Raw genomic sequence first — 20,142 nt, forward strand, 5'->3', positions numbered from 1 at the left:
TGAGACTTATTTTTATATGGGAAATTGTCTAGATTTCTGACCAACAGACAAATGAACTTAGTCCAATGAAACCAACCCATCTAGCTCTTAGTGTAGCTCAATGCACATTTATACTTGAGACAGAGGATACAAAATAATGTTATGAATTATTTTATTTTAATTATCATCTGCAAAAGACGTCCACTTATGCCCCCGTGGCATGGCTACGCATGATAGTCGCGACACGAGCGATAAAATTGGAATAAACGCGCGCTATTGGTTATCTCATTCAGATAGCCAATAGCGCGCGCTTATTTCAATTTTATCGCGCGCGTCGCGACGTTCATGCGTAGCCATGCTACAGGGGCTGGACGTTAAATTTAATTTTTAACCGACTTCAAACAAAGGAGGTTTTCATTTCGACTTTCTTGTGTGTATGTTACGAGATTACTCCGACATTTGTGAAGCGATGTCGACGATCCTTGTTTTGTTGGAACTAGGGTACCTCAGTACTGGTCCCCTTCAAATTTGAAGTAAACATTCCACCTCTAAGCGTGGTAAATATTAGGTCATAAATCTGTTTTATTGGATTTCACCCACTTTCCATTATAACTGATTTCAATGAAACTTGGGAAATAGATGTGCAATAAAAATAAAATTTTATAGTGATGAGAGGAATTCTTCAAGAGAGTAAAGCAGCTACCTTGTGTTTGGACTCAAATTATTCATTATTCACAAGGACTTCCACATGCGTTTCAGTTATTGTTCAGGAGACCCCGGTAACGAACACAGTTCAAGCGTGTAAGCCAATTTTTGAAGCCTATTTTTATAAAAATCTTTATAATTATTCATACATATTGTCAATTGTTCACATTACGCGAAACTCGCTATTCGACAAAAAAGAAATCTCCACCCGGAGCAGTAGGCTAGCACGATAAGACGCGACTTGCCCGAGAGCGACATAATGCGAGAAGAGTAGTATCTCGCGCTCTATGTCGCTCTCGCGCTAGTCGCGCCCTATCGTGCTAGCCCTACAGGTAAAGACAATCAAAGTGAATACATTTGTTTTATTCTCTTGGTCTTGGTTCTAATTGCAATTAGTGAAGATCACAATAGTTAATTACTGGACTGGTTGCAACAATGAAGGACTGCACAAGCCCTAATTAAACCAGCCTATAAACAACAAATATTTATAAATTATATTATGAACGGACAGCTACATTATGTTGATTTAAAAAATGGACGGTAAGCTAAATAAATGGACAAGCATGCTTTGAGTCAATACTTATTGAAATAGAATTAAGTAGTACTTGTTTAAGATGCAATTCCTTATTTTAAAAACTTTGCATTATAAAATCAAAGGACTAGAGAAATGACTAAAAAATTAATAAATTTGAATTAACAAATGCATCTTTTGTCTTAAAGCTATATTTAATTAGAGAATAACCTCAATATGAAGAAAAATCTTATTTATACCTATAATTTAAAAGCGATATGATTTTCATCTAATGTTATATAAAATGGACTAATCTTGAAAGGCCCCATGATTTATTAGGTAAATTTCAAGCCTGAAAATTTAAACCATTATTATAACTCTGAAATATTTTTCAAATATTAACAATAGTAAAGTATAAACTTCTATATCTATAATTTATCTATCATTTGTCTCTATCCATTCTATTAGTATATTTTTTATTTAAGCTACTGATAGCAAGTGATTTTTTTTACTAAGAAAACATGATAGAAGTGGATGATACGTCACATGATATGTTCTTTTTATTTATTTTTTATTTTGTTCTTGTAGATAGTATTATAATTTATGTCCATGGAAAGAAATTAGAATAGAAAATGGTGCCTATAATAAAGTAACCTAAGAAATAATACTGTATCAAGCGGGACTGGAAGTCTGGCATCCTTCTAGATATAATAAATGTTTTCCATTTGCTGTACATATTGTCTACACCTTCTAAATTAGCTATAGACAAGTGATGAGATGGTATTCTCTTGCCGATACCAATTCTACGAAAGTGTTCATTTATAGTATTTTGGTCAGACGTAGGTGTAGGACCTACATTCATTCTACTTGAACAAATCCAATATAAAACTGGACTAGCAGATGCCAGAAGTCTAGTTGACACTTGAATATGTACGAATGCTATACAGACTACTGTCAAAAACATTATGTGTACTACATATACAAAAAATGCAGGATCATTGGCCCCAAAACCCTTACAATATTGTTTTGGCCTATAAGGCATACGGTTTGTATAACCATAATTGAATGTGTTACTTCTAAACCCAAGTCGAAAACACAATCGTAGATTGTTTTTAATGTAAGACAAACAATGATATAAGATAAGAAATATAATTGGTGATGCCAGCATGAAGTTAGGAATCTGTTTCAATTTGTAATACTTGAAGAGTCCTACTTCCCAATAATGACTTTGGATATAGGAATAGGACATGGGAAGAGAATCATTGCACCATGGACTATCTGCTCTGCCAGGCAGAACATACTCTGTATTCGATAAAAACTCTGGCAAATTATGTTCGTTGTGTGTACAATACTTTAAATAATTGTAGGTTTGTACCAATGCAAATGGTATCAGAGCTATTATCACAGTCAGTAACATTGCCACAAATGAAACAAATAGTGGCATCAACAAGAATGGAAGAATAATCTTATGCTTCACAGTTTTATATTTGTACACTATCTCAGGTACAGTTCGCTCAATAACATTTTTCAAAGTTGCATAGAATATGAAACCTAAGTTAACAGTGCCATTGGATCGGGTAATCATAGAGAATCCAGCTGGTAGACTGCTTACTATATCTATATTTGCAAACCGGAATGTTTCATTGTCAGTGCATTTTAGCATTGTATAAAAAGTCATCCAACTAAAAAGTGTTTCTGAGTATGGTGCTGAGAAAAATATACTTGCTGGATTCACACAAAACAATATTACAGCTTTATACGCTCTGCACTCACTCCTGAGTACTCGCAAACTCAACCTGTGCAGAATATCAGCAGATTTAATGAATATTACAAGGTTAACTAGCGTTGCAGATATTAAGAGAGTGCTATGGAAGTTTATGAAGGATCCTAGCACACTGTTTATCACATAAGCCATGTATCTTACAATTAGTGGGAAGAGCGGGCTGAAAGCAAGACAGTTCTCATAAGTATACCCGTATTGTGCGATATGAATGAAGTACTGAGCATCCCATCTCTTCATACCACCCAGTAATTTGTCAACGATGTGATCCGCTATAGTTTTACGCAGTGTTGGGTCCTCGGGACTGACAAACACGTTCGCATCGTGGTCTGGTATCACAAAATTCGATATTGCTTGTAGAAATATCACAACAACTCTTGTACTAAACGCAAACCACAATATCTTCTGCCTAGGCGAATACATTATTTATCTGCAACAAGATTACTGCATTACAGAGTTGAAATTTGGAATAAATACTTTATGAATAAAGACGAATGATAAATACCTGGACCTTAGATCATTATTTGCGTGTTTTCTCTTATAAAATTATCATTATTGAATAAATATATGTACACGAATTAACATTTAAATGTCGCATGAGAACGTAAAATTCTCAGCATCTTCCGCGCAAATAAATACGCCCTGCGCTGCCCTGCGCAACCCGAGCGTTGCTATTGCCAATTATTCAAAATCCCCAAAAATCACGGCTAATATCCCCAAATTTGGGGAGAACAAAGTTCATATTCCGCACAAATTCCCCACATCTCGAGTTTTCATTATTTATTACAAATACATCGCTTAAAAATAATTATAATAAAGAATTAAAAAACTCAAAATGTAACCATATATTTTTGCTGAGAATAACGTTTACAACGTTTGCTGTGAATGTAACCTGAATGTAAAACAAATTATAAAATTAGATGACCTTTATTTTAAAATTTTAAGTAACCCACCCCCTAACCCACATTCGTAATGACACTTTTATTCGGTAGCTTCGGTTTTAATTGTTAGTTTCAATTGTGTCTTAGAACAACTAAAAAAATTAATTGCAATTAAAATCAATTCAATTGAAATCGACGTGTCGCAATTGATTTAATTGCAATTGATATCAATTGAATTGATTTTTTAATCTGATTGAATTTCTGACTGAAATTTAATTGATTAACGCCCAACACTGACTTGAGCATTGAGTAGAGTTCTGGATAAACGACCCAAATTTCGACCACAGACATAATATATCTAGATAGACGCCGCTAGTACAGCAATTTGTATGAAAACCGAGCGTGCCACATATGCACAGAACAATAAACTCACAAGGAGCACATATGTATCTACCATGACGTCACAAGAACTGTTTAGTGATGGGAAACCTCATTTCGCGCTAAATCGATTGATTGAACCATCGAGTATCTAACCAAAAATAGAGACGAAATAAGGGCCACATATTCCTGGTAACACATTAGCGATACAGCTCTTATAAATATCAACTCTCGTTTGCACTGAAATATAGACAGGCCAACTACTGACCTGTGTGTACGTCTCCGAATATTCCAAAAAATATTCTGTATTTATTGTAATAAAGATAATATCTCTAACAATGCCGTGCTGTTCTATTCGGTGGTGTGGGAAAAACAGCAAAACATCTAAGTAGGTACAAAACAAACGGAATTACATTTTATCGGCAATTGAATATTAAATATGTAATGTTGCAATTTTCGTCCATTACAGCAAAATTCAAGTTAACTGGTCGATTTGAAGTGAAACAGTTGACGACATCCGTCAATTGTTTCGAACTCGGGCTAGCCAATCGGAGCACAGTTGTCATGGTCATGATATGACAGAATAGTTTTCAAACAAATTAAATAATATTTCGTCTCTATTTCTGATTATATACTCGATGGAATGAACGGAATACAAGTACTTATTCCATTCAATTAATCGATCCAAGTATTCGTGAAATATTAATATAGTAGAAAAATATCAAAACAATATATATATGTCGTTTATTAAAAGTTATTTAAAAAAAATTATTACTTAAAAATTTAAACTTTGATTTTTAGTCAACTTCAAATATTAAAATTATTGTCCTTGAAATAATATAAATTTATTAAATAACTGTCTTTTTGTAATTAATTGCTAAGGTCATAATAATTTTCGTCTCTTGGTTATCAAAATCGATCAGAATCGAGAACAGTGTTGCCTAACGTGTACATCATTAAATGTTAAATTTGGCCAAAAAAAATAAAACCACAGAAACTGAATGTATTATGCAAAAGTGCGTTCGTTCGATATTCATGGCGTACTAACAAAGGATCACAAATATATCGCACCAAGTAAAAGCCGCAATGTGTTACAAATCATGAGGCATACACTGGGTTGGATATTTGTTTTCTCGAAATTCATGCAAATCCAAAAGAATTCTTTTGAAAACAAATTATGCATCTTCTGATTACAAAATCACTTGCCGGAGAAGGAAACGTCCCTGTTTACCCGTTTACCCACAGTTATGGTACTTTTGCAGTTTATAATGGCACAATATATATTTTTCGCGTTTTCGACTGGTGTTTATCTACGATAACGGTCGAGCGCGTTCTAAAGTGTATCAGCGCGGCAAGTAAGTGAATTTCACTTACTTTGGGCACGCGAAGTGTATACACGTGAGGCGTCTATCTAGATATATGTCTGTGGTATCGACCATTTTTCATTTTAGTTTATTAGTCTAATCAGAATAGAGTAGAAAATGTTAATAAACGAACGTGGAAAAAGTTTTTTGGTCTGGATTCGCTCTGGGCCTTTTGGAGGGAAAAGTGTCGTTTTTATTTTGACTTTCAATTATTTTGTGAAATCTAGTTTAAAGTGGAATAGGATAGTGCTATTGAGCTTTAATCGAAGAATAAAACGCGAAATTATATTATAGAAAATATACATATACATAGAATACACATATATATAGAATACACATATATATAGAAATTACTTTATATATAATATTAATTACATATATATAATATTGATTACATATATATAAAAATACCCGTATCGACCCTCTCTAAGAAATCCCGAGTCGATCCAAGCACGCCGCCTCAAATTGCCTATCCTCTTTGTGGCGGCCATATTTACAGAAACATAATTAAACGAAGACATGGCTCAAAAGACTTGTATCTAACCCAAAATTATTAATAAAAAAAACGTTTTATGATTTATGAGATGTCACTTTGACAGTGACAGGTGTTTGTTTATATTTTTTTACGTCGACTCCATCTCACAGCTTAGAGTTTAATTTGTATTATGAAGTAATATTAGTAGTTTTGGTCATCCATAAGTGGCCACATTTTCTGTAAAAATTAAATAGTTACAAACAATACGGCTGGCTGAAACATGAATGAACACCCTATTAAATAGAGACGCATTACTACTTTGAAGCCTCTCACTCGGCTCGTTTTATTAACTCAGTGCTCGGTCTGTCTGGTCCCTTTGACATCCGTATCCGGGTGTCAAAAGGAAGTACATCAAATGTCAAAACCAATGTTTGGCCAAATGTTTTAGTGAATTATTCGCATGAATTGTAATTAAATGGACAAAAATATTGACAGTGAGAACAATTCAGTATTGATAAAAATGCGTCTCTGCAGCATTAAGGCGTGCGGCAGTAGAAAAAGTGGAAATAAACCAAATGTTACATTACATCGACATGTGTTATTTTTCCACCCATAAATCATAGAATAGCGGAAATGTCTCATGTAATTTAATAAAATAAAAAGATTCATTTAAGTAGTTTATTCATAAGTCTTGCCGAATTTGCTTTGGTTACTTTAGATTGCTTGTTTGTTAGTATATTTTGATGATGGTTGATAACAATTATTTTGAGATAGTGTTGTTCTTGTAAGCATACATATTATAGATATTCTGTTATTGAAACAATTCACTACGAGGTTTTTATTATTCCATTCCTTTTTTAAGTTTACCTACAAATGAAAAAAAGAAAGAAAGAATGGTTGGAAATTATAGGACCGCTGAACATGAACATTGGATCAAATTCCATCTTAGTTTGTTCGCTCCATTCAAATTTAAACAGAACTTTAAATGTAACTAGATTACATGATAATGTAATTACATCGTTACATTTATTGGTAAATAACTTTATATTTAATTTTGATTAAAATGGCTTATTACTTGCCTAGTAATAATAGTCTAATATTAATCATACTTTGATTACAGTAAAGTACACAAATTTGCAATAATAAAACACAACAGTTTCAACATTCAACCCATACGTTTGCATGTCGATATTGACTTATCCGCCATTTGTAGTGGACATTTTTGGTTTAAGTAGGGACGTTTATTCCGTAGATAAATCAGCTCCTTTCCTTTATTTTTTTCTATCCTCTAAGGCCAAAACCTTTGACTATTTTTTTTTCCATCCTATAAGGCTTAGAGGATGGAAAAAAATAAAAGAAAGGAGCTGCCCTAAGTACAGAATCAACGTGCATATTACCAAAATTTGAAAGTTACAAATGGCGGATTTCTTTAGTGTTGTACCATAATCTATCGATAAGTCATTATCGACATGCAAATGTATGGCTTGAATTTTTGTTTCTTTAGTTTACTGTAACCAAAGTATGCCTAAACAAACACAAGTCTGATAATTTAATCTCGAGTGGTATATTATTATAAATGTCAACACACATTTTTAAACTTCAAAAAAAAATTATTTTCAACATTACAACTGGTAACTTATTTAGTAAAAGTCACCAAACTGCTGTGCAGTTTGTTGGCGACATGCGCATTCTTGCTTAATTATTCCTACTTTACTTGTATTTAACATTACGTAGTATTAATTGTACTTACTAAATAAAATATAAAAATTACTTTAAGAGGTACGCCTTTAACCTACATTTTAGTACATATGTACATAACGTAAACCAATAAACCTAAATAAATAAACCTAATACCAATAAACCTAATGATGGAATAGTATTGTCATGTAATCTAGTTACATTTAAAGTTCTGTTAAAATTTGACTCTTCAAAATGAAGCGAAGAAATGAAGATGGTCTTTGATCCAACGTTTATATTCGGCAGTCCTATGATTTCCAACCATTCTTTCTTCCTTTTTTCATTTCTAGGAAAACTTGAAATAATAATAATAAAACAATAAAAACCTCATAGTGAATTGTTTTAATAACAGAATATCGATAATATGTATGCTTACAAGATCAACACTATCTCAAAATAATCGTTAACAACAATCATCAAAATATACAAACAAACAGGCAATCTAAAGTAACAAAAGCAAAATTTGGCAAGATTTATAAATAAACTACTTAAATAAGTCTAATTACATAAAATATTCGGGCTATTGTGTGATTTATAGACAAAAAAATAACACATGCCTGTGCAATGTAACATTCGATTGATTTGCAGTTTTTCTAAAGCCGCATCCTTTAATGCTGCAGCGTCGCATTTTTATTAATACCTAATTATTCTCACTGTCAATATTTTTGTCCAATTTAATTATAATACATGTGAATAATTCAATAATACATTTGGAAAAACATTTGTTTTGACATTTGATGTACTTCCCTTTGACAACGGTATCATGTACCTCATGTACTTGAAATGGCCACGGTTGGCATTTAAAATGACGTTACGAATTTTCGATTCCCGTGTTTGACACAGACCAATGTAATGCTATCTCTTTTGGCTTAAGACGGCACGTAATAGTTAAACAAAGACAATAATATGTTTATGTTTTCGACGACGAAATGCATCATATACATATAACGTCTGATTTATATATGTCAACGTAACATGTCCTGTTTCCATAGTCTAAGCTATAAGGTTAAAACCCTAAAGTCAAAACTGCTCCATCCTCTATGGTCAAAATTAAGCGGTTTTGTCAGGATGGAAAAAAATGTTTTGGTGTTTTATTATATTATACAGTATACTGTTGTGTTGGTTGGGTAGTTTTCCGAATAATTCCCGAAAAGTTGGAAAAATTTTCAAAATTGCAAAAATATAATTTCGAATCTCATAGTATGTTCTACGTTTAGAAATATTTTTTGAAGTTTTATTTGTCGTGAATTACCAGTTATTTATAAAATAAACTGGTAGTTTATTTTATAAATAAACTGGTACAGGTAAAAGCCACTGAGAAAAACGAGATATTGGGTCGTATTCCCTCAATGACGACGAACTCTACTCACTCAATTTCGACGAATAACGGGATAAACAACCACAAACTACAAAGAATAAATAATGTCGCCATGAATCTTGCCATCAATCTATGTATTAACGTTTTCGTAATAAACATCTGAGTACCCGTCGACCAACATATTTAGTGGTGAGTAGCCTCAATAGATTATCACTTTTCAAATTTTTCGGTCAATGAACGAGAAGTACGTATTTAACACGTTTGAATGAAAAGTTCATTCGCTTTTCCCTGGATGGAAAAAAATACTTTTCTCCTACGTATTTACTAAACTAGTAGGAGAAAAGTTTAGTTAGTAAACTAGTTTTCTCTGTCTACGACTTTTCGGAACAAAACGGTTCTTTATGAAATAAAAAAAACAATATCTCAGACGTAGAGGGAGAATAAAAAAAAAGAAAATTCAATTTTCCTTATAAGATCACAGATAACTATAGACAAGTAGAAATCAATATTCGAATTTTAAAAAATAGAAAAATATTCCTGTGAAATATGTTTTTTTTCCAAAATACCTAAATAAATATAGAACATAGGGAATAATTACAAAAATGACTGATTTAGTAAAGAGATTAAAGAGCAAATCAAATGTTAACGACAACAACGCTGCTGAAAAACCTAAAAGCGCCAGCTATGAAACAATACCGTAAGTTCCTATTTTACTTTGCCGTGATTCTTGTTTCGAATGGACATAATATTAAACAATCACGCAACTTCACATATTTTGTGTTTCAGTACTTTTAAAAGAAACAAAACATCGCTACGGGTCCTATCACGCATTGTGATAATTACATCTCTTCTTATCGTTGTATATTTCACTTCTGCCCATGACAAAACCAAGACCTTCGCCAAGCAGTCGGAGATGTTAGTAGGCAAGGGTCAAATGCTGCAATGTACAGTGGATTATATGAACTCATTAGTCGACCATGGGCGATGTTTTATAAAGGAATGTAAACGATATGTATCTGATAAAATAATTACTGCTGAAGAAGCTGAAGGATTGTTAGAGATACTACAAAAAGCACTTAAGGAAGGAGAGTCTGCAGGCGGCGCTAGCACTTTGGACTTGCATAGTGGACACCTATCAAAGGGAGACCATTTCATCAATATTTATTATAAACCTGATATAAAAAAGTTGTTTAGTGAAGAAGATTTTCAACTTTATGCGGTAATATGAATGTAGTTTCATTGGTTTTTAGGATTTCGTTTTCATACTACCAACCTTTACAGTTTCGTATGTCTCCATTCATTCATCCATCCGTCTGTATGTCGTTGGCTCTTGTGCTGAAGCACTACAGTGGCGCTGCCGCGCCGCGGCAGCTGCACCATTACTAATCTGTATTCAATATCCAGTCTGCAAAAATGATGTGCGTTACGTGCAACTGGCACTGCAGCTGCTGATTGACACAGTTTTATGTAAAGATTTCATTTCATTGTATGGGATGAAAAAAATCAGCAGAAGTTGGTCAAATTTGATGGAAAAATAGAATGTGTTTCATTTTTATTAATTTCATTTTATTTTATTAATTTTGTATACAATTTTTTTTTATTAATTTTGACCAATTTCTGCTGTCCAATTTTTTGCTTCCAATACAATGAAGTCATCCTTTTATGTATGTATAAGAAAGTGAATCTATCAGCATTTCAAAAAATAGTCAATTTTATTTTGTATTATATTTTATGAAATTTGATTATCTTCTATGGTTTTAGATTTCTCCAGTCCTGTTTAAAAAAAACACTGTGTATATTATAAACATGTTTTTTTTTGTATTTTAATTTTTCTGTTTATTTTATTTTTATATTATTTTTTGTTATGCAATGAATTTTTTTACAGAATGTGAAAGAGAAAGTGCGACATGCAGTAGCACACCACTTTGGTGTGAACCCAGCTCTCATTTATCCAACCCGCCCTGGATATTTCTCAGCATTGACTTCAAAAGACCCTGTCACTCCACTTGATAAGTACTGGCAGCCTCAAATCGATTATGTAAGTGTAATTTACCAGGATCCGGTTAGTTGGATTTACAAAAAGATTTTACTCATTAAAGTAAACAGTCTTCACTAAAAGCTGCTTTAGTTTTATGAATTGTGCCATATTCCAGTGTGACCATGGTTAAGTTTTTGAAATTTTACTCGGCAAAAAAAAACTTGCTATTTAGTTGGTTCTAGTCTCAAAACACTAGATTTAGTAGGTCCACCAATCAAAAGTTATAAGGGTGTTTTACTGTCCACACTGGAATAAGCTTATTCCAGAAGCACCATTTCTTAATCTCGAGAATCACAACACCTAGCTTAGATCTGATTACACTAAAAATTTCGTGATTTAGTCGGTTCTAGTTGTAAAGAACTAGATTTAGTCTTTACGCCTTCTGAAATCATTAAAGTGTTTTACTGTCCACGCTTGAATAAGCTTATTCCGGTGGCTCCTTTTTTTAATCTCGAGCACCACAGCTCGTAGCTTAAATCTGATTGCACGCAGAAAAACTAGTGAATTAACCCTTTCTAGTCACAAAATTTTAGAATTAGGAAGAGTAATGAATAGTTTCGAATTAGAAAGAAAATGAAAATTGAGCCTAAGAAGCTACTGTCGTGTATATGAGAAAAAAACCAAACATATTCTACAATTGTGCCACTTACAAATGTCTTATTTTGTTGTTTACAGCTATCCCACAGAGGGAACCATTTCTCGGCATATCTTTACCTGAACAACTACAATACAGACTTCAAAGGTGGACGCTTCATATTTACAGACCAACATCTGAACCGCACTGTTGAGCCAAGGAAAGGGAGAGTCCTAATTTATACAAGCGGGCCTGAAAATCGCAATTACATAGAAAGGGTTACCTCCGGAACTAGATACGCAATAAATATACCCTTTACATGTAACAAAGATTTTGCACTAGAAGAGCCTAGCTTAAGTAAAAATACACTGTGATTTCATTAATCTCATTTGTTACGTACCTATATTAAAATTTAGACCCCTTATCTTACATTCCAATTGTTATTGTTAAACTTATTGTAATTATACTTTAGTTACGGCGTGCAAACATTCCAATTATTCTTGTTAGTTACTGTTATTACAATTTAACTATGCAATTCTGGTTTAATTAATTTTTTTTTTTAATTCTGGTACTTAGACTTGTAGGGACTAGTCACGTCGGGTTTTTCCGTCCTCCGATCGGCAGGACGAGCGGTCACGGGTATGAAGGAGACGAGATTACTATTGAAGAATCGAAAACTTCTTATAATTTCAGACACTTGGTTCATAATGGTTAGTAACAACAATTTTTTAAACGATGTTAATTTTATTTTAAAAGGCGAGGTACAGGCACACCCATCTCTCCAGTATGGGACTGTCCCACCTGTCCGCAATAATGTTCAGGATCCCGTTCGAGCTGGCGCGCAGTCTGCTTAGAACCGAAGCGCATCTGTTTCGCATGATGAAATGGAAACCATTCGTTCGCGCTTCGGTGAACATGCCAGAGGCGCTACAGAAACGCGGCAACCCCAACAAGATCCTAAAAGCATTATTAGATTGTATACGTAGAGCGTTGTAGGCCTCCTGCGAGTACTTGGTCCATAGGCTGCAGATGTAAAAATTTTCTCTAAGATCTTCGGTAACCCAGTGGCCCAAATAGTTAAATTTGACGACTTCACAGAGTGTAACTACTGGCATATCAGGATAGTTCTTCATGCCTGACTTAAAAAACAAGTAACTCGCTCTTCTTGACCTTGTATTTGAGCCCATGACCTTCCGCATAATTTTCACATATGTGGAGCAGTTTTAACATTGCGTTGATCGATTTCTATTTCTATAGATAGGTGCTACTGAGATCAACAATCAACCGATATATGTACAAATTAAAAAGTCGGTGAGAGGTCTACCCCCCTCCCTCACCCCGCACTCCAACCTATACTCATTCGAAAGCGAATCTGCTCACCTCACAGTTCGTTTGTTTCGAGTGCCAATAACTAAGCATAAACACAACCTCATCCGCTACATCAGTCATTTTTCAGCTTTTGCCATAGTATGTACATACATCATACACTACAAGATCGACGCCTTTGACAGATCTAAGAAACATGCGATAACTGGGGTTTTTCTTGATGTGTAGTATTGCGCAATGTGTTTTAGAGACAAATAGGCACTTTCTGTGAAGAGGCCCGACCTGAAGCCAAATTGAGCGTCATGCAAAACTGCAAAACATGTGTCTGTCAAGTAGGCTGTCTAGTGTTAGACAGCCTACTTGACTAGCCATTACTGTAGCCAGCGATATCGGCCGGTAATTTGATGCGTCTGAAATATCACCCGTTTTGTCCTTTAGAATGGGCACATCTATTGTCTTCATGAGTTCATCGGGTAGGTGAGTATGACTCATACACATTAAAAAACAAAGCAAGGACCCTCGGTAAATGTACTTCTGCGTGTTGTATGTGTTCAATTCTGTGTACCGTCTAGGCTCTCAGACTCTCTCGGGTTTCTCTCAGAGAAAAGTTTAAGTATCATGACTGTGGCATCACAATACATTTACTCAAATATTTTATATGCCCGTCAAAATATACATAATTTCAATAAGAAAGGAGATATCCATAATATTAACCTTAGAGCTAAATCAAAACAAATTTATTCCATAGTTAAAAGGTAAAGAAAGGAAAGAAATGCTGCCTTGTAACAGCATTATAATATAATATAATATATAGCATATATAAAAACACAGGTACAATACTATACAACACGCCCTAACTTAGTCTTAATTACATACGGATATGCTTATGGGTGAATAATATAAAGTAGACACTTATCCCAAAAGGACCGAGTTATACAGAATTACAGATTGGTATTATCATTAAAATTAGCACATGATTGGGGTGAGAACTGGTAAAAGGATCAAAATTAGACGCAATTGGAAATTACAGCCGAACTGCTTGCTACCACGATTCCATGAAACAAAAAGAGAATGGCGAGGCAAATGAAATAAAGAACGATTAAAAATTTAAAAATAAGTGGCCAGGAATCAGAGAAAAGATGATGAAACAGTGGGATGACGATGTAAGGAGGTCACATCGTCACAAGTTTACGCGGAGGAGATTACAAGGGTCGAAGAATTGCGCGCAAAAATCGTCTCTACTTTCAAAGTTGTGAAGTTAAATGTGCTAAGTTGAAACGAAACTCACGTGGGAAGCTCTACATAGATGGTGGTGGCTCCAGTACGGATCCAGCCACTAGCTGTGGAGCTAGGTACTTCTTCTAGGCAATACTTTCAAGTAACCTAAAGTTGGTAGGTAAGTACCGAATCTAAGGCACAAAAAAAGTTTTTCAGTCAACTTTTCTAATTAATATAAACAATGAGTAAATTATAACAATACTAGTAAATAATCATAATTAAGAAAATAGGTAAAAGCGAAATCGTGAAAGATTGTGAAACGGGTGGCGGGGTCACTGCCCTAGCGCGGTGTATACGATTTAGGGACATATTTGCAAAACTTTACTAGATACAATTAGCCAAAATATTGAACAGAATATATTTTTCAATATTTTTTGATGATTTAGCATTATTTCTATTATAAATTTTGTTAAATATGGCGAGAATGCAAATCAACGCACTGTATATCAGTACATAATGTCAGTGTTTAGTAATTAACTAAATATAATTAAATATTATGGCTATTTCATTGACAGAACGTAATCAAAGTTCCGGAAGGAACAACTCGCCATCTAGCGGCTTACGTGACAACTGCGAAGTTAAAATCAGTAGTATGAGTAAAACAATAAGTATTAAAATCATAAACTTGAGTACACCAGTCTGATTGTTGCATAAATCGATAGTTAATAACTATAACAAAGTGTTTTGGCTATTTTTTTAGGGTATGGTAGAATGGTCTGGTTTGAGTACCTAAAATTTGTGACTAATTATCAGGTATTTAATGCAGGAGTGTAAAATAAAACAATGGTTGTATTTTCAAGTTTATTATAATAATTGCATTCTGTCACATAATAATGTTGTTACACCCAGATTCATACGATTTTAGACGATTCTAGCAGTCTAGACCAAATCACAGAAAACACGTAATGATATTACATAATGGCAACTTAAACTACTCGCAACTAAATTTGGATTTTAATGATTATAATATATGGTCAGCTAATGTCTACTTGAATTTGGATAAATATGGGGTTTATGAAGCCACTTTCAGCACTGGCAGCACAAACTAAAATTGTGCGAGTTACAAGCGCCTAAGGGCCACATTACAAGCAATATTGCAGTGTACTACACCGCAACGTCACTGAGGCTACAAGCCGCGTCGAAACCATGAGCGATATCGCGATAACGACGTCACAGTGACCAGCACTTAAACATTGCTTGTGGACTTTAGGCCGCGCGTGTCAGTATTGTTTTTTTCCGTCTTTCAGTCGTCAGAATAGAAAGGCATGCCGATAGTGCTACCAGTGGAGATTCAAAGGAAGGTTTTATTCAATGGCGAATTAATGCTAGGTGCACCTCACGAAATCTATAAAAAATTTACAATTCAAATTCTTTTCTTTCTGGGCAATTCCACATTACCCTACCAAACTGAGCAACAGTACCCTTTCATACTTTATACAACTTAAATTTAATGAATTCGCTATAAAACCACTACAAACAAAAGCTATGTTCAAAATAGTTTTACCACCACATAACGTATCGTATAAAAAAAACATTTTTTATGAATATACTTTATTGTAAAGAGCGCACAATCAATAAATATGAAGTAAAGAAAGAAGGAGAATGTTTACTTGTTAATTATTTAATTTTCATTATTGTTAATGGATAAACAACGATCAATTCAATCGCAGCATCTGAGTTAAATTAAATAAAAGTTCGGGAATGTACTGCACTCTTCTCAATAACGACGAATATTTTAAATAATAGCGAAAATTTATGTTCACATGGCAATAGCGTATCAAATGTGAAATTCCAATACATTTTGTGACAAACTGAATAATTTACGAAGATATTATTAAAAAATCTATACACGTTTATGGACACCATTCTCTACTAATCAAACGTTATAGTGGAAACACATTTTTATTGCCTGAAATTGCGTTTTTTTTTCACATTTTATGTTGTTGCAAAGCAAAACTATTTACATAAACCTACAATTACTTGCGTATCTGTACGCAAACACCAAAATTAGTTCACATCGATAAAAACATTAGTGAACAAATTAAATTAATTATTTTACCATATAGAAATATATTTCTTTACAGTAATAAGAACACCTAAAAATCAAATGACTTTTACCATCTTTGCTTTAATGAAAATGATAAGTGTTTATTTTCTTATGCATAAACAACAATTTTGCATAATACCTAAAAACAAGAAGGAATGAATATTAATATTTTCATGTATAAGAAAACACCTAGTACTTATAGAATTACTTTTTCGACGTTAGTCACAGTCAGGAATTTTAGGGTTGCAGATTTAAATCCGACGACAAAGTTGAGGCTACCTTATTGCTCACTTACACCTGCGGGTGTTGCTACATCTAACAATTCAACTAACGACGCCACTGGACTCGACTGCACAAAACAACTAAATATTACCAAAAATTAATTTGATCCAAAAATAAAACGTGATAAACAAAGGCAAAAATAAAGAATTATTATATTTTAGACACGATAGCATCGCTACAAGTGCGGTCCAGTAGCGATAAACAAATTAATCCGAAAATAAACACTTGGTTTCCCACAACCTCGAAAATATGACAACATGTGATGTATAAATCGTTCTTAATATTAGAATGTTACCTTTTATCTTTTAGACTAAATATTAACGACGCAGAAGAAGGGTACTTCAATCTTTAGTTACAAGGTATCACTCGAATATTTAGAAGGAACATGCGTACCGTCAAAGGGCCAAGAGAGAAGCGAGAGTCGTGGTGTAAGCGAGGCGCGAGGAGCCGATGCAGGGCAATGAGGCCGCGCGAGTGTTAGCTCATGGACAACTGCCCGAGGGCCAGTAGCCTCTCCACCGCCGCGTTCACGTCGCCGAACGTCGCGATCAATGCTACAAAAAAAAAGTTAATACGTTCTTTTTTAACGTACCTTTGTTTACTTGAAACCTAACGCGTATACTACGCTAAAAGTCTTGTCCAATATAACGGTCCGAACGCATGATCTGCGTGTTTGCTAGAGCTACCGATACCTGCCGAAATGTTGGTCGCATAATTTCGGTGCTGTCATTCTTATCAAGGTCAGGGATAATTTTAAAAATCATGTTAGGTTTTGTTGTTTTTAGGCGATATTAGTAGTGCATTTAAAGACTCAATATTTTGTGCGGACTAGACTATTTGAGGAGTGTGAAGATAATAAAAAAGGGTATTAAGGTCATTTCTGTGATTTCATAGGACCATATCTGTATTAATGACAGCAAGCGTTAAGGCCTTATAGTCTATTTTTTTTGTATATACACGCAAAAAAGTCCTAACATAATAACAAGAGCAATACAGTATTAGCTGAAGCGAGTGATAGTTCATATATTGCCCTGGCTAGTAGCCAGGAGCATCTCCACCGCCGCGTTCACATCGCCAAACGTCGCGATCAGTGCTGGAAACATACAGCTGTTAAGTGCCTTTACCTAACAGTGTTTCGTATGTGGTACGCAATAGACGCGCAAAAATGTGCTTCAAAATGTAGTAGTGGCGAAGAGTGATTGATTATTCTCAAAAAAGAAATCGGGTCGGTTGATTTCAACAAAAAGTCAATTGTGCAACATTCTACATGAATTATCGCTGTAATATTGCTTTGACTGGCGTGATATGATATGTGATGATATGTTTATCACCGACACAAAAAATGCATTTTTTGCACGAATCAACTAAAATCGAATGCAACGAATTTACGTTTGCACCTGCGTATTGCTAATTACTCTACTCTCTCTCTCATCAACTAAGGATGAACCATCGAGTATATAGAGAAATAGAGACGAAATAAGGTCCATCCATTCATGGCAACTCATCAGACATATGGGCCTTATATCACTTTTAAATATCAACTCTCGTGTGCGCTGAAATCACAAATTAGAAAGCTGAAATAGTACAGCGCCAACCAACTGACCTGTGAGTACGTCTCCGTATATTCCAAAATATTCAGTACTTATTGAAATAAAGATAATATCTATTCTAATATATTCCATTCGGTGGTGTGGGACAAACAACAAAAAATCTAATTACAAAATTAAATATTTAATAGGCAATTTTTTAATTTTCGTCCATTACAGCAAAGCTCCAGTTAAACTGGTCAATCCGAAGTGAAACAAAGGAACGATCCCCCCGTCAATTGTTTCGAATTCGGGCTGGCCAATCGGAGCGCAGTTGTCTTGGCAGAATAGTTTTCAAACAAACTGAATGACATTTTGTCTCTATTTCTGGTTATATACTCGATGGGATGAACATTACGATTTGATTTTTACGAAGATCGACTCAATTGTACATGATTTAGCGATTCTTTGTATCGATATTCATTTAAATGTGATTTTGAAGTAAATCGATTAATGCGATATTAAGGCGAATCGTCTAGATAGAATTCATGATTTAAACAAAACGGTCCTTTTCTGAACCCCTATTTTATATTGACCTGCAAGAAAAGTAGTTAGGCCAACATTTAAGTGCTGTAAGTCTACAATATTTGGCGATTTTCGCTATTTTTGTGCCATATGAACGTTTTTTTCTCACTGGCTAGTATCACTCTAAATGAAAGTCGTAACCGACTGAAGTCAGACTGAAAATTACTTTTTTCTAACGAAATTAATTATGTAACGATTTTTATGAGATCGATTCAAGAGCATCTGATCCGATCTGTGTTTCGATTCAGAGCAAAAAATCATACATCCCTATCATCAACTGGATTTCAGACTTGTGATATCAATTCGCAAAACTCAAACGATACACAAAATTTCTCTCGAGACTCGACGATTTTTTGGCATTTTTGAGATATAAGTTAATTAACTGGTTGCATGGGAACACTGTAAAGTGGGGCTTAGTTATAATCTGTGAAAATTGTAGAACTATAATAAGAAAATCCTATCTACTGGCATGGAAACCTACTTTTCAAATAGTATCTAGATTTTTTTTTAGGAATTGTCGAGACGCGGAAATTAAGTGCGATTGAAAGCTCTGATGGCAAGGGAAAGGGAAGGTCAGCTAGTCGTACAAATCTGTCAGGCGTTTCATAAGTTATTGAAAATGTTGTCGATGGAAAGGTAAAAAATCTATAGAAGCGCCGCCGAGCGAAAACTAGTCAGGGTATTATATTATTGGAATGGGTTTTATTTGTGCATCAATCTCCACGTTTCGTAGCGCTCTGAGCTCTTTTTAGATGCATCAGTAATCCGATAATTTGCAACTATTCATGATGTTTTTGCTTTATAGTAATTTTGAGCTTTTTCCACGGTATTATGCCTCGATGAACAATTTTTATGAACTCTTCACCACTGAAATTGAGTATATTACGTTCGAGGTTCACTGGTAACTCGCTATTTTTGCGTATCATACTAAACATTGTTGCACTTACAGCTCATACTAAGTTAGTAGTAGTCTTATATCTATAGTTTTCTAGACTGACTACAGATGTAAGACGTATGACGACATATATTGTGTTTGTTGCATTCGATAACTCGTTATATAATTGATTTGAAGTAACCACTATAACTTTGATAGTTAATATCTTGGGAACCTACAACTTCAGGTAACTTTGCAGCAAGGCATTTCTTGTTTGAATAAATACCAACTATCGTTTTATATACTGACACCGTTAGTTGAAAGAGCGCTTGTAACAAAAACTCAAATCCGAGAAAATAATGTTAAAAGATATTAAATGGAAACAATATCTGCTGTTTTCAAACGAAAACATGTAGACATTTTCTGCAAACGCAGTACAGATAAACTTATATTATACGAAAAAATATGAATTAAAATATTTTAT

The 20,142-nt window shown here is 34.1% G+C and overlaps 2 protein-coding genes across 2 annotated transcripts; one reads left to right on the forward strand and one right to left on the reverse strand.

Moving 5' to 3' along the window:
• Positions 1-975: 975 nt before the first annotated feature.
• LOC113234756 (GPI mannosyltransferase 2) lies at positions 976-3,636 on the reverse strand. The gene is made up of 2 exons (XM_026470222.1): positions 3,481-3,636; positions 976-3,405 (listed from the first exon to the last, which is right to left on the reverse strand). Exon 2 carries the CDS (start codon positions 3,396-3,398, stop codon positions 1,797-1,799), a length of 1,602 nt encoding a protein of 533 aa, XP_026326007.1. The 5' UTR covers positions 3,399-3,405; positions 3,481-3,636; the 3' UTR covers positions 976-1,796.
• Positions 3,637-9,722: 6,086 nt separating this feature from the next.
• On the forward strand, positions 9,723-12,257 carry LOC113234806 (2-oxoglutarate and iron-dependent oxygenase domain-containing protein 3-like). Its single transcript, XM_026470300.1, has 4 exons — positions 9,723-9,825; positions 9,915-10,347; positions 11,014-11,166; positions 11,842-12,257. The coding sequence occupies exons 1-4, from the start codon at positions 9,731-9,733 to the stop codon at positions 12,112-12,114; spliced, it is 954 nt and encodes a 317-aa protein (XP_026326085.1). The 5' UTR covers positions 9,723-9,730; the 3' UTR covers positions 12,115-12,257.
• The last annotated feature ends 7,885 nt before the right edge of the window (positions 12,258-20,142 follow it).

The sequence above is a fragment of the Hyposmocoma kahamanoa genome, unplaced genomic scaffold (genome assembly GCF_003589595.1).
Source record: "Hyposmocoma kahamanoa isolate Upper Pololo Valley unplaced genomic scaffold, ASM358959v1 86, whole genome shotgun sequence".
Lineage (NCBI taxonomy): Eukaryota > Metazoa > Arthropoda > Insecta > Lepidoptera > Cosmopterigidae > Hyposmocoma > Hyposmocoma kahamanoa.